General features: G+C 44.3%; 1 protein-coding gene across 1 annotated transcript in view; it reads right to left on the bottom strand.

Moving 5' to 3' along the window:
* Myof (myoferlin) overlaps nucleotides 1–8,030 on the bottom strand; it is a 147,208-nt gene extending 139,178 nt beyond the window's left edge. Inside the window, exon 1 of the mRNA XM_059253753.1 lies at nucleotides 7,862–8,030. Within this exon, the coding sequence (XP_059109736.1) occupies nucleotides 7,862–7,949 (88 nt within the window). The 5' untranslated portion in view covers nucleotides 7,950–8,030. The remainder of the gene's footprint in view (nucleotides 1–7,861) is intronic.
* Between the last annotated feature and the right edge of the window lie 7,894 nt (nucleotides 8,031–15,924).

Below are 15,924 nucleotides of genomic sequence, written 5' to 3'. Positions count from 1 at the left end.
TTTAAGACCAAATTAAATGTCAACACCTTCTTCTAAAAGCTTTCAATTTTCTATTTACTCTTTTTGTTTGTTTGTTTGCTTGGTTGGTTGGTTTGGTTCGATTTTTGAGACAAGGCCTCCCTATATATGCCTGGTCTGGAACTGGCTATGTAGACCAGGCTGGCCTTGAACTTACACTGATCCTCTCGCATATGTTTCTCAGGTCTGGGTTACAAGCATACATCACCAAATCTGGCCTCTTTTCACTCTTAAATTGAAAATTTCCCATGCTTATTTTAGTTTGAATCTCATTCTAATGTCCTAATTAGTTGGTTTCCTAGGTCTAGAAGAATAGATCATGTTCAATCTGTTTTTCACTCTGGCTCTTTACACTGTCTGGTGCACTGTAGGACTCCATAAAAGCGACTTGTCAAACTGGAGAGAAATTTAGAATTCCTATGTGCAAGGCCTTCTGCTTTTCCACCTGATCCACAAGTAACGGTTATCCTACTTCTCTTTTCTGGTGCTGTGATAAACATGCCAGGACCAAAAACAACTTAAGGGAAGAAAGTGTATTTGACTGTCATGTTCTGATCCCAAATGGTCATAAAGGTAAGCCAAGGCAGGAACCTGCAGATAGGAATTGAAGCAGAGACCATGAAGGAGCGTTAATTACCGGCTTGCTCACCATCCTTGCTGGGCTTGTTTTCTAATATAACTCAGGACCGTCTGCCTAGGGATGGCACCACCCACAGTGGACTAGGCTATCAATCACTAATCAAGAAAATGCCCCCACAGCCTTGCCTATAGGCCAGTCTGAGGCAGGCAGCTTCTCAGTTGAGGCTCCTTCTCCCCAGGTGACTCCAGTTTGTGTCAAGTTGATTAGAAACTAACCAACACTGAGTATTATTTAAAACACTGAAGATGTTTCATTTGCTCGTGAGCAATTAGGACATAAGAAGTAGCAATTAGAATTCTCATTCAGGCCTCCCTGGCTCTAGAGCCCAGGGCCTTGGCTCTGCAATGGCCTATTAGAAGTTAGTTGATAAAGGCTCAAGGTGACAGGTGTCCCACAGCTATTTCTGTGAGAACTGTGCTCAAAGTACACTGCCATTCAACAGAGCAGCTGTTCAGTGGAAGCCATGAAGTCAAAAGGTGACTATTGTCACACCAGAGTGTTCTAGGTAGCATTTGTGCTGTAGACCAGTGCATGTTTCTCATACAGATTTTCAGCATGAAAACCAGCAGCTTCTCATAGTCCTTCCCAAGTATAAGAATGCAAACATGCAAATTTTTCTGGATAGCGGGTGCTGTAAAGCGGCTGTGCTCGGTGTTCAGGAATGTGTGGAGCAGTAGCTCTTTACCTAGACCCATCCACTGAGCCCCTGAGTGGATTTTTGCTGTCATTCTTCCTGAACAAAGGAAGATGAGCCAATTGCCATGGCCCCTTCAGGATTAACAAGCAAAGGCTTCATTCCTCCAAGAAGTGTCTAATCTTCCGCCAGCTCTTTGCTTTCAATGGTCAACACTGAGAAAGCATACTCCAAAGCAATGTGTCAGGTGTTGGCAAAGGTATAAAGACACCATGTCACTGGGACAGGGCTTAGAAATCCCAGGGGCAGGAAGAAACCAATGATCAGAAAAGAGCCAGTGCCCCTGCGGAGGGCATAGGGGTGAGCTGTGTTGTGGAGGGGGAAGGAAAATACGGCATGTTAATTCATTTCTACAGGGCAACTGTGGTTTTGTAAATGACTGAGAGCCAAAGAATGTGCCTTTGGGAAATGTACAGTCCCCATGCTTCAGCAGGGTGGGGCCACCATCCTTCAATGGTGAGTGTCCAAGCCCTTTTCTCCCGGAAGTGAGGAGAATGACTCAGTAGATTAAACAGTTTGGCCTTCCTGAGTATTTGTCAATACAAAACCATGGTTCTACTGAAGTACCCATGTTCCAGGACCATCATTAGCTGGGAGGAAGCTTCCAGACTCTGTAATGTACCACCGGTGCATCAAGGTTCTATATGAGCACCTCATCTTCACAGGCTACAGCGAATGAACCCTGCGAGACCTTCACCCATCACATCTCACCATTCTTAGTGGAATCTCACAGCTTTTTAAAGTTCATCTAAAAATTCTTTGAAAAATTAACTCTGGACAGTGGGGGGATGGCCCAGTGGGTAAAGTGCTTGCTAAGCAAGGGCAAGGATCTGAGTTCAAATCTCCAAAGCCTATATAAAGTCGTCCACAGCATGATTCTATCATTCCAACTCTCTTACAGAGGAGTCAGGAGACTCCCCAGAAACTTGTGTGCCACCGACAAACAAGAGACTTGCCTCAACAGATGACAAGAGCCACTCAAGGCTGACCTCTGACCTCCATACATGTGCCTCCGGCATGCACACCGTACACACACATCACACACATACAGATACATACACACAAAAAGAAAAAGAAAAAAAGAAAAGAAGGATGGGAAGTATCTTGGGATTTTGGATGTTTCCAAAATGGAAATAAAAAATCTTGAGGTAGTAATATGTCAATTTGCTTTCATCTGATCATTTTACACACACACACACACACACACACACACACACACACACACACGTACACACACACACACACACACACACACACACACACGTACACACCACATGCTTACTGTGTTCCCCAATCTGGCTTTGAATTCAAACTTTCAATCTTCCTAACTCTACCTCCTGAGCTCTGGGAGCGCAGCCATGTACCACATGCTCAGCAGTGTGGTGTATTGCACTGTACTGCAATGCTGCACTGTACCTCATAAATATAAACCATTACTGTGTCACAGAAAAATAAATTACACTTGAAAATAGAAAACTTGCTGCAGGAAATCACACACACACACACACACACACACACACACACACACATTCTATATTAATACCCCCAAATTAAAATAAAAATCAAATAACAAATTTCAGATAGTAATTTCTTTTTCATTTGATTTTGGCTCATCATTGCATTTATTTATTTTTATTATTATAAAGCTATTTGATTGGCTATTGTAACTGTACAGTGAAATTCATTGAGATGCATAGACTTCCTGTCTGGTTAATTTTAGTGTGTGATGCTTTTCACATGCAAGTATTTTATAATAAAGTTTCAAGTAGTAATTTCAAATAACAAAGTGGTTCTTCTAAGAAACAGGCAAGTGGGGCCAGCGGGTATAGGTAAATGAGAGCAGGTAAGTCACTATCAGAAAACTCACAGGCCATGGGGATCTCTGCAGATTTATTCCTTCCAGAGAGGCCACTACTGGTCCCTGCCCCTACCCCCAAAGATTCTTAAGGAGAGGAAGTGATTTTCTTAAGTTTTCAAAGTTGGGGCTGTGCATAGTGGCACATGTCTTTAATCCCAGCACTTGGGAGGCAGAGACAGGCAGATCTCTGTCAGTTTGAGGTCAGCCTGGTCTACATAGTGAGTCCAGGACAGCCAGAGCTACATAGTGAGTCCAGGACAGACAAAGCTACATAGTGAGACCCTGGCTCAACAACAAAACAAAACAAAAAATGGGGAGGAAGATTTCAAAGTTGGATGTGCTAATTGGAAGAGGCACTCAAAATGTCTGGCCTTACACACTAGAACAGGTTCAAGGGAAATAAGAATGCAGAAAACTATAGACTAACTCAACAATTACCAAGTGGACATCTGGACGTGGCAGTAGACATCCCACAAGGAAAAGTTCCGCAAGTGGCGAGAAGACAGAAAACTTGGGGGCAAAACAACCCTGTCGTAAGGACAGGATAGGAACGCTGCTACTGTGGCAGCCTTGTTTCCCAGGGGCAGGGTGGTGCTCGGAATAAAACGCTGCCAAGTTGTAAAGGCACACCAGCGGAAGAGTATACAAGGAAGACTTCTCTCCACCAACATTTTCAAGAGAATTCTTTCACACAGAAGCGAGGGATGAGTCAGAGGGAAAATGAAAGTATATGGTAACATCCGTCTAACAAAATGACCTTTAAAAGACTACAGGCCAACAAACAAAACAAAACAAAAAAACCCCCACAGTATCAGCCCTTCAGGAGTGTGCATGCTCACAAGACTGGAGCAATTTGCATGTCTACAGCAAGAGGCTATAAGAGATTTAAACCCACCTATTCAGACCAATAAACCGGATGTGATGACATAAACCTCAAGTCGCCAGCACTTGGGAGATGGAGGATGAGGTGGATTAGAAATTTCCATTCATCCTCAGATAGCCAGGACTTGCAGGCTGAGCTTGGCTACATGAGCCCCTGCCTCATACAAACAAATTGTTCGGACTAGTGATTCCCAGGAAGAGTGCAAACCATAGGAAGGCCTGAGTGAGAACTTTCACTTTTCAGCTCTATAATCTCTTCTATAGTGTTGGCTTGTTTTACTTTATTTTGCTGTTATTCAAAGAATTAAGATATGATATTGACTAAAATTTAAATTTTTTTCTTTTGTTTGTGTGTATGTGTGTCTGTATGGGAATGTGTGTCTGTAAGTGTGTATATGTCTGTGTGTGAATGTGTGTATGCCTGTGTGTGTGTGTGTGTGTGTGTGTGTGTGTGTGTGTGTGTGCACGCGTTGGGGGTGATCAGAGGACAAGTTACAGGAGTATGTTCTTTTTCTCCACGTGGGTTCCAAGAACTGCACTCAGGCCACCAGTCTTGGTAGCAAGCATTTTTTAACCATTGAGCCTTCTTGCCAGCCCATACTTCAAATCTCTAAATGGTTATGTCTTGGAGTTCAGAGGTTTCAGAGGTCTGGACAGTCGAATTCCAGCTGGACCCCGCTGCACACTCTGTCTATGAGGAGCTAGAGGCAGATGGCTACCTGTAGCTCTCAGACAAGCTGGCTTAAAATTTAGAACTAGTTCCTGGAACCCAAGAAGGTGAAAAATGGCATAAGCTCTGTTGCCTCCATAATCTCTGTTGCCTTCCTGCATATGCAAATTCCAACAGCAGAAGCACAGCCATCCTTCCTGGTTCATACGAGGCCCGGAGCGACACTCAGCAGTCGGGTGGAAGGCTACACAAGGCCTGAGGTCAGCTCCAAGCTAGCTGGTGACTAGTATGTATGCTCCCAGCAGCCCTGTAGCTGCAGGCTAGCAGTCAGGGCCTCTGCTGGGGTTCAGAGACGTGGTCCTCAAAGTCCCAGCAGTTAAAGGCTTATTGTCCAGCTTACGATGTAGCAGAACCTAGTGGTAAAACCTGTAAGAGCTGGGAACTTGTAGGAGGATTTAGATCACTGGGGTGTGTTGTCGCAGAGGTTTCAAGACCCTTATTTCTTCCTTTCCCCCTTCTTCTGGCCATGATGTGAACAGGATTGCTCTGCCACACACTCCTTTCAGGAAGTGACCCCTCCATCCTCCCTCGGAGGCTGAAAAGCAGTAGATCTGCTCAGTTATAGACTGAATCTCCAAAACCCTGAGTCAAAAGCAATGTTCTCTCTTCCTGGATAGCTATCTCTGTCCTTGTCACAGTGATGGAAAGCTGATGGACACAGCCTCACAGTATCCACACAAGTGTCATCATTCCCATGACCTCCTCTCAATCAGCCATGTTTCCTGCCATCACAGGAAGTAGGCAGAGCTGTTTTTCCCCCTGGTCATTTATGAACATTGATACCACGATGTAAGATCCTTAGTTCTATCAGGATTTAATCCTACTTAATTTTACACAGTGCTCAAAACTGGATACACAGCAGGAAAGAATTTGCCATCAGCGAGGTTTTCAGACTGCTGGGAAAGAGGGAAGGCAAGAGAAGAAATCATACTCATTACTGCATTTCCCGTACCTTCTGAGACACTGGCTTTCAGAACTCACTGAGAGCAGATAGATGATCAAAGTCTTGGTCCTAGAAAGTTACAGCATCTTAAAGCTAGATAGAGAGTATCCTGCTACATGCCAGAGCCAAGAAAGCTGAGACCCTGATGGTTCGAGCTGGGATAGCCAAGGTGATCAGTTACTTAGGAATGCTGGCTGGTGTCAATGTGCAGGACAGAGACGCAGCTCAGTGGCAGTGTGTGCAAGACCCCAGGATTGATTCCCCAGGACCGAAAAAACGGGAGACCCCACAAAGAAGAAATGCTTGCCTAGAGTTCAGGTGTTCCCACATTGAGTTCAATGATCTTTCTTTTGTCAGATGAATGAATGAATGAATGAATGAATGAGTGAGTGAGTGACTTTACTACACAATCTGTACAACCAAAGGGAATCAGAAACATGATTGTTTGGTTAGACCACATTTGCCAATTTAAAAGTTTCCCTATTTCAACTGAGTATTTTCACTCATCAACATATTTTCAGACAATTAAATTTCCATTACTGCATATCCTTCCAAGATAAGTTAGATTTTTAAGTGACAATTCCGGATCATTCCATAATCTGTACAATTTGCCTCAAAAGTGACCCCTTTTACATGCCAATGATGAAAGGCACAAATTCTTCATGTTATTTTAGTGTTGTGTAACGGCTTTAAGATAAACAGATTTTTGTTAAGTACTACATGCAAATGGATTCAATATGACTCCCATAATCCAGAGTAAGAACTGCAAACCACAGTGTCCTGTAAAAGTCTCAGTTTTGTTTCCTAGGTCTCTTCTCTTTTCCTTCCTTCCTCCCTCTCTCCCTCCCTTCTCTCCCTCTCTCCCTCCCTCTTCCTCCCTTCCTCCCTTCCTCCCTTCCTCCCTTCCTTCCTCCCTCCCTCCCTCCCCCCCTTCCTTCCTTCCTTCCTTCCTTCCTTCCTTCCTTCCTTCCTTTCCCTCTTTCTAACTGGACAGCCATTTAGCAGCTTTGAGTTTTGTGTCTTTCCTTTTCTTCCCCACCCCCCTACCCCCGTCTTTCCTTTTCTTGTTCACCCTCTGGAGGGAAGGAAGATTTGAGAAGAGAAATAGAAATGGACACAAGAGTGGAGAAAGGGGTAAACTACACAGAACCTGTGAGAGACAAGTTGTCAAATTCCTGGGGTTGGTGGGAAATACGCCAAGGTGTGGTAAGGAAATGCCTGCCTGTCAAAGCTCTGGTTCAGCAGGGTGCCCCACCGAGAAGCGAGGCTAAAGGGAAAACAGACGAAACCCCCAAGTCCAGGTTTACCCCAGCCCTCCAACCCAAGCTGGGTCACCTAACCCTGCCTGGTTAGGGAGCATCCTGTGTTAGCAGCCACCCGTCCCAGTCCCCTCGGCCGCAATCATAGTTAGTGTCATAAATAACTACTTGGAATTCCAAGAGGCCGTTTAAAGACCAGCCAGTCTAAACCTTCCTCCCTTGTTTTGCACAGAGACATAGAGGAATGATGAAGTCATTTGCCCCAGGTCACACAGCCAGACTCCCAAGCTGCAGACGTGCTTCAGAGCTCCTTTGGGGTGGGCAATATCAAACTTACAGAACATAACCAAATCCCCCAACTCCTGGAGATGCAGAACATTACAAAGAGTAACCTCATAACGTACTGAAAACCCACATGACAGTAAAAGCGGCATCGAACGGGTTAATAGTGTAATGGTGCCTCCAGCAGTTAATGAATTGCTCCTCTTCCTCATCACTCATTTCTCACAAGGAGGGAAAGTTCTTAAAATGCACCCTCATCTATGGACACTAACTTTGAACCAACAAAGCCCTCCATACCTGAAATCAGGAGAGGAGCAAATAGAGGGTCTCCCAAGAGTTTACAGAAACGTCTGGTCATTCAGTGAGTCTCATAGATAAAGTTAAATGCCCTCAGCAGTGATCGATCCTGACCTGCCCAGGTAAGCCTGGAACCGCCAGGGGAGCAGGGAGAGACTTGGCTTCACCATCCGCCAAGGGCTGATTTGAAAAGAACGAGATCCAAGTGTCTAGCCTTCCAGAAAAGGGCTTCAGAAAGAGAAGAAAACGTTGCCTTACCCTTAAAGATGACAGAAACGATAGGATCCGGTTTCCCAAATTTCGTTTTAGGGATGTTAGTGGCAGATTCCACAATCACTCGAAGCATGGCTCTTAGAGAAACCAAGTTTTGGCCAAACGGCGGAGAAGACGCGAGCGAGCGCTGGCGCTGGGCCCTCCGCCCTGGGAGAGGATGTCTCCAGGCTAGGGGAGGGTTTCTCCAGGGCTGGGAGGGCGGAGGGGGCGGGGAGGGGTGGGGAGTGGGGAGTGGGAGTGCTCTGGAGGATTATTTGCTGAAGGCCAAGTGTAAACTGATATCCACACTCTCGGAGTCCACGCAGGGCCGCAGGCACAGCTTATGAATTCAGAAAATGTGGACCTGAAAGAGGACACCGCGACGAGAAGTAATTTTGTGCAGCGTATGAAACCACGGTGGATTCGGGACGAACTGCAGGCAGTTCGGGAAAACCACAGAAATGTTGTTGCCTTTTAAAAACTCGCGAAACCTAATTCGTTGCTTTTCTACCACCTCTTGTACTGTTTACCGAGTTTCGGGGAGTTTTAAAACTACTTAGTCGGGTTTTAATATTGCTTTTGCCTTTTCTTCTTGAGCTGGTGGTCACGCCCCCTCAGCAACATTAAAGGCTTTTTAAAAACTGCCAAGAGGCGCCCCCTACTGCATGGAGCAGGAATAGCTGAGTTAAAGTCCAGTAACTGGAAGAAACAGGTTATACAGATTTCAGTCTTTGGTCCCTTTCCTTCCCAACAGCTTCGCCATAGGAACCCTTCAAAAGTAGGATCCTAGCTTCTCTGGACCACGGAAAGCCAATAGACTCCAGTGGAAATGGAAAAGGGGTTGTCCACTGTTCTGAGTATGCACTGTCTGCTTCTAAAGAGGGTGACGTAAGTCTATGGCACCTCATGGTTAGAGCACATGAGTAGTCCTTTGCTACTTTGGGCCACATTACAGGAGCAAATTTCTTAGCCATTTTCTCCTTCCATGTCCTTATTTGTAAGTAGATATAAATAGATATATGTTGTAAGACGCAAGTCCTGCGGGGCCTGGCAGGAAGCATGTAGAAAATCCCACCTGACTTGCTAGAATTTTATGATTTCCATAGTTTTACTGTTATTGCAAGTTGGTAAAACAAATTATTGTGTTTCAGAATGGCCAGATCAGGCTGTGGAAACATAGAACCTATTTTTGCTTCTGGCATATAACCAAGAAGAACCAACTGGAAGCAGACAATTCAAGTGTATTGGGAAAGTAGTACTAAACTTATAAAATTCTATCTCAGTAAGTTTCTCAGATTCTTATACAAAGTAAGGAGTTATATACAGAATTGTATTTAGTGGCCAGAGAAAGTCTAAGTGGAATGTATAAAACATTAATTTTGTTTAATTTAACTGATTTTTGTCCTTTTACTGTGAAACACATTTCTCTAAAAATGAATACATTATAAATGTGACCACTTAACTACCCTCAATGTCAAGACAAAGGATGCCACACTGCACAAGCCCCTAGGTATACCCCACATGTGAAAGCCATTTTTATCCACTAGAAAATCACCCTCATTTTCCTTTATTAAGTTATTCCTTTGACAATTTCATAGATATAAATAATGCATTCTGATTACATTCTCCCCAGCCTTTCTTTTTTTTTCTTTTTCTTTCTTTCTTTTTTTTTCTTTTTTTTTTTTTTTTGGAGACAGAGTGTTTCTGCTTAGTCCTGGCTGTCCTGGAACTCACTCTGTAGACCAGGCTTGAACTCACAGAGATCCACCTGCCTTGGCCTCAGGGCAGAGTGTTGGGATTAAAGGTGTGCGCCACCACTACCCAGCTTCCCTAGCCCTTTTTCATACCATTTTCACTCTCATCAATCCTTCCTAGACTTAGGACTTTCAGTTTTGTGACCTGTCTAGTTTAACCAGAGTCATCTGTGGGACCCCTGGATTGGGACTATCCATTTAAGCCTGTCGGAGTCACCAGTGGGTACACAACTTAAAGGCAATGACTCCTCCCGTCTTCAAATCTGTCAGAAGCAAATAGTCCATCGAGGAGGAGTAGGGCTTTCTGAGCCCTTCCTCCATCCATGGCTGGCTGTTGAAGCCTCATTCTTGTGCAGACCCAGCGCATTCATTGGAAGTTATTGAGAGTTCCTGATTGCAATGGCTGTGCCGTGCTTAGGAGACTGGATTTCAAGACCCTGCTTCAAGGAATGGCACAGACTAAATATGATGCGAGGTTATGGATGTGGACACTCTCCAAGGACACTGGCTGAGTTCATGTTAAGTGGCCCTTGGACACTGGGTGAATGCACTATAAGAATGACTCTGGTTGCATTATAACAATGGCCCACCTCCAGTTAGGAGGAAAAGCCTGAATTCTCTAGCAGGCAGTGGAGGGTAGGTTGAAAATACCTCCTCCCAAAATGGACATGATAGATTAGATAGTACCATCAAAAGCCAGAAGAACCATATCCTACCTACCTCTAGGGTCCTGAAAGAAGTGTCATTTTGAAGACACCAGAGAACACACTGGTAGAGAGGTACTCTCAGTCCTCTGTAGGCCCGTAGATAGAGATTCTGTGTCTTAGTTAGAGTCTCTATGGTGCGATAAAACACCATGGTCAAAAGCAGCATGGGGAGGAAGGGGTTATTTCATCTTACACGTTGAAGCTCATCATTCTGGGAAGTCAGGTCCGGAACTCAAGAAGGCAGGAACTTATGAGAGGTCATAGAGGCATGCTGCTTACTGACTTGTTCCTCATGGCTTGTTCAGCTTCTTTTTTATATCATCCAGGACCACCAGCTCAGGAATGGTATCATCCACAGTGAGCTGGGAATTTCACATCAATCAACAGTCAAAGAAAATGTCTACTTCTTTTGTGTGAAGTTGACTGGGCTAATGCCAGTGGGGATGACAGAACCTCAGAAAAACACATCATAGGAGGTGGTACATAAGTCTCAATTATCATAATAAGCATCCAGGTTGGAGCAGCAGCCAGTGAATGCACACAGTATCACAGCAGCATTCCTAGGAAACAACATCCCAGAACAGAAAAGATGGGTGGCAAAAAGGAGTTCTGTTCAGTGCCATCCAGCTACTTCCCTTGCAGTAGCCAGGCACAGGATGTGGAACCCAAAGAAAGACCAGGTCTCTAAGAACCTCCCATTTCCATAGCAGGTGTTCATGAGAATGATTTCTCTAACTCATCCCCCAGTGACGGACCATCACCTGGAAGTGTAAGAGAAATAAATCCCTTTCTCCCCAAGTTCCATTTTGATCGTGGTGTTTTATCACCGCAACAGAAATCCTAACTAAGACACTGGACATTTCATTGTAATAGACATATTTTGGTCATTGATATAAGCACAACATGGCCTTGGTCACTGGAGTAAAAGCCTTGACTGTAAGAAATCCTTCTTCCCCAAAAACAGTCCCTAATAAAGGTCCTGAATGAATTGATGAATGAACTGTGATGCATCCAGATTGTGCAGGGCTAAAAATACAAAAGCTAGCTAGCTAGCCATGGAAAGACATGAAAGAAACTTGAATACTAAGTGAAAGAAACCAAGCTGAAAAGACTGCATGTGCATGATTCCAAGGATATCACCTTCTGCAAAAGGCGAATGATGGGGGCAATGAAAGACCCGCAATCTCCAGGAGGTAGGGAGGAGGGGGGAGCACTGAACAGGCAGAGCACTGAGAACTTGGAGGACAGTGAAGCTACAGTATTCTCTATGTACTTGTCCAAACCCATAGAACTACATCAAGAGCAAGCCCTAATGAAACTATGGACTTTGGGGGCTAATGATGTGCAAACAGGTTCATTAATTATAACTAATATGAACTCTGGTCGGGGGGTGTTGGAGAGCAGGGTGTACATGGATATTCTACTTCCTATTTGATTTTGCTGTGGTTCTAAAACTGTTCTAAAAATAAATCCTATTTTAAAAAACATACACACAGGGTTGGGGATTTAGCTCAGTGGTAGAGTGCTTGCCTAGCAAGCGCAAGGCCCTGGGTTCGGGCCTCAGCTCTGAAAAAAAACAAAAAAAAACAAAAAAACATACACACACATGAATAAAGCAAAAGAATGCCTCCTTTGCTGATTAGTAGGTTTTTATAATGATAAAAATGTTAATCTCATAAGAATTCATGGTTAGGCATTCAAATTGTAAAAGAAATCCTGAGTATGTGTAATATACACAGGGAATCACAGTCCATCATAAGTGACTCATAATCCAAATTTTCAGCATCATTGTTTGAGAAATATTATTTTAAACATGCCCTAAGGTACATTAAGCAAATTTGATAAAATGCATCCAATTTGGTCCTGTAAAATGGTTAAGTAAGCCACCAGAAGGATGAACTCCCCAGCTCCTAGCATTTGTCTCCTGGATTCTTCCATTTGGCACAGAGAGTCCTGACTGAAGGCAAGGAGGGATTCACACTGGGACTGCAGGAGCTTGAACTGTTTCCTGGACAAGAGTTTGAAGGAGAACTTAGAGTGAGGGGCAGCTCAGGGGTTTGTGTTGGAGGTGGGGCATGTGCAGAGACTGCTGGTAAATTAACTCCAGTCTGATGTCACAATGGCTTGGGACATGTGTGTGCATGTGTGCTGCAAATGCTATTAAATGTGTGTGCCTTTGTGTGTGTCTGTATGTGCCTCTGTGTCTGTCTGTGCTTGTGTGCCTGTGTGTGCCTGTGTGTCTGTGTGTGTCTGTGCCAGTGTGTCTGTGTGTATGTGTCTGTGCCAGTGTGTCTGTGTGTGCCTGTGTGTGTGTGTGTCTGTCTGTGCCTGTGTGTCTGTGTGTGCCTGTGTGTGAATGCTCGTGTGTGTGTGTGTCTGTCTGTCTGTCTGTCTGTGTGTGCCTGTGTGTCTGTGTGTGCCTGTGTGTGTGTCTGTGCCTGTGTGTCTGTGTGTGTGTCTGCAGCTGTGTCTGTGTGTGCCTGTGTGTGCATGCACGTGTGTGTGTGTGTGTGTGTGTGTGTGTGTGTGTGTGTGTTGGGGCGGAGAGGTGTTCTGGGTATTAGATGGTGTGTTCATTACTTTTCCCATTACTGTCACAAAACTCCTGACAAATAACCAAGCTGGGGAAGGATGCACTGGGCAGAAAATCATGGTGGTGGGAGTGTGTAGCTGAGGAAAAAGAGAGAAAGGAGATATAAGAAGGGACCGGGATGAATATGGCCCCAAGATATACTTCCTCCAACCAAGTCCTACTTCCTACATTTCACTACCTCCCCAAAATGTCATCAGAATACGAATTCATTTAAAGGATCCAGCCATTGATTAAACCAGAGGATTCATGACCTGACTGTTTCTAGAAATATCATCACAAACACACACATCTTACCTTGTACCTTATTAATCTCCTACTCATTTCCTTCTTCTTCTAGTTCTTTTTTTGTTTGTTTTTGTTTTTGTTTTTTGAGACAGGGTTTATCTGTGTAGCCTGGAACTCGCTCTGTAGACCAGGCTGGCCTCGAACTCACAGAGATCCACCTGCCTCTGCCTCTCAAGGGCTGGGATTAAAGGCTTGTGCCACCGCTGCACTCCTACTCATTTCCTAACTCAGCCAAGCTGATGCTCAAAATGAACTATCACAGTCAGAGAGAACGCACTGCTGAGATATGAATATAAAGAGGTTGACAAAAAGGCAATCCATGTATCTTGTACCCCAACAGATGTGGCACCCTCATCATCAACTCTGCCATCTCTCCTTCTGTCACCTCTGGCTCAGGGGCACCATCCTCAATGAGCTCCCCAACTGGTTTCTTTGCAACAATTCCTTTGATCCTAAAAACAAGCCTATAGGTAGGTTCTCTTTTCACTTTGTAGGTGGGAAAATTAAGGCACAACAGTATTAAACAACTGGCTAAAATTATAGCTCATAAATAGCAGAGCTGAGGGTCAAGTCGAACATAATCATAATGTGCTTCATTTTCACCCACACACCCTAGAACACATAGACTCTACCCTTGATGTCATTAAGATGTGTATACTGGGTAATAATGTTTCCCAACTTTATGTCAACCTGGAACCTATGTCACCTTATTTGTAAAATAGGGTCTTTCCAGTTGACATCATGTCAAGATGAAGTTCAACTGGATTAAAGTGGGCCCTAAGTCTAATATAACTAGTGTCTTTATAAGATGGACATCTGGACGTGGAGCACACAGGAGGATGCTATGCAAAAAGAGGAAAAGTTTTAATGACACATCTCCAAGTCAAAGAATGGAAGGATTGTCAGAAATCACCAAAACCAGGAAAAGTGGTAGAGAAAGAAAGGTGGGGGTGGGGGGTGGGGGGGTGCGGGTGGGGGGTGGGAGGGTGGGGGTGGGGTGGGGGGGGGTGACGACAGAACACATAACTTTGACCTTGGTCCTAGACCTCCAGCCTCCAAGACTATGAGAGAATGGGTTTCTGTTGTTTAGTGACACTCAGTTTGCAGTGATTTATTGTGACATCACAGGAATTTAATATGACACTTCTGTTCCCCTGGTGTGGTGGCTTGAATGAAAATGGCCCCAATACGCTCAGGATGTGGCACTACTAGGAGGCGTGGCCTTATTGGAGTAGGTGTGGCCTTGTTGGAGGCAGTGTGTCACTGGGGGTGGGCTTTGAGGTTTCAGATGCCCAAGCCAGGCCCAGTGTCAATCTCTCTTCATGCTGCCTGCCTGTTCAGATGTAGAACTCTCAGCTCCTTCTCCAGCACCATATCTGCCTGTGTGCTGCCAATCTTCCTGCCATGATGAGAATGGACTAAACCTCTGAACTATAAGCCAGGATCACTTGAATGCTTTCTTTTATAATGCTTTTATAATACTGTCTCTTCACAGCAATAGAAACTCTAAGAAACCCTAAGCTCACAAGATCTTTGTGCCTGATGCTCACTAGCTTCCTAGTTCAAGCAGATAATAATGGCCACTAGAATTAGAACCTACTTCTTTGGGATTCCATAATGACTGAAGACCAGCAGCTCCCTAGTGTTGCATGCCTTTCTCTATACTGCCAGCCCATTCCCAAATAACAACATGGAGATTTCTTATTAATTGTGAAAGCTTGGCCATTAGTTTAGGCTTATCCCCCTAGCTCTTATATCTTCAATTAACCCATTTATATTAGTCTACATTCTATCATGTGAAGTTACCTCTCTTCCATTTTGCACCTCCTGTTTCCTCCCCATCTCTACTCACATCTCCTGCATGCCTAGATTCCTCCTTCTCTTCCTTTCTCTATCCAGAAGTCCCTCCTATACCTCCTGCATGGCTATTGACCATTCAGCATTTTATTACACCAATCACAGCAATACATTTTCACACAGTGTACAAATATCCCACAACACCCTAGGAATTCCCCAGGACTCCAGAACCAGATCAGGACAGCTGAGACATCTGATCTCATAGACTGAACAGTTCTGGGTTCTCAGCCTTTCTGTCAGAAGACAGCATTGAGGGGCTGGAGAGATGGCTCAAAAGTTAAGAGCACTGACTGCTCTTCCAGAGGTCCTGAGTTCAATTCCCAGCAACCACATGGTGGCTCACAATCATCTGTAATGAGATCTGGTGCCCTCTTCTGGCCTGCAGTCAGTCATACATGCTGTATACATAATAAATAAATAAATCTTAAAAAATAAAAAAATATATAAAAAAAGAAGATAGCATTGAGTATAAATATTTATCCTATCAGTCCTGTTCCTTTAGAGAACTCTGATTAATACAGGTAGCAATCACTACTGTAACCCAGCACTGGGCATACTGGGCCAGAGACAAGCAGATACCTGGGATCTACTGGCCATCCAGCCTTGCCAAGATAGTGAGCTCTTGCTTCAAAGAGATCTCAAAAATAAGGTAGAGAGTTATCAAAGAAGTCACCCAAATTCAGACTCTGGCCTCCATAAACACACACACACACACACACACACACACACACACACACACACAGAGGTTCACTCTCCCCACCCCACATGCATACATCATACATGCATGATTCATGTAAAAATTTTTATTTCAAAAAATTGAAAGCTTGATTGGGATTCAAACTGACTATTTTCTGTCCATCTGTCCATCTGCTC

This window comes from Peromyscus eremicus, chromosome 1 (genome assembly GCF_949786415.1).
Source record: "Peromyscus eremicus chromosome 1, PerEre_H2_v1, whole genome shotgun sequence".
Taxonomy (NCBI): Eukaryota; Metazoa; Chordata; class Mammalia; order Rodentia; family Cricetidae; genus Peromyscus; species Peromyscus eremicus.
This window is presented reverse-complemented; position numbering and strand designations above follow the sequence as displayed.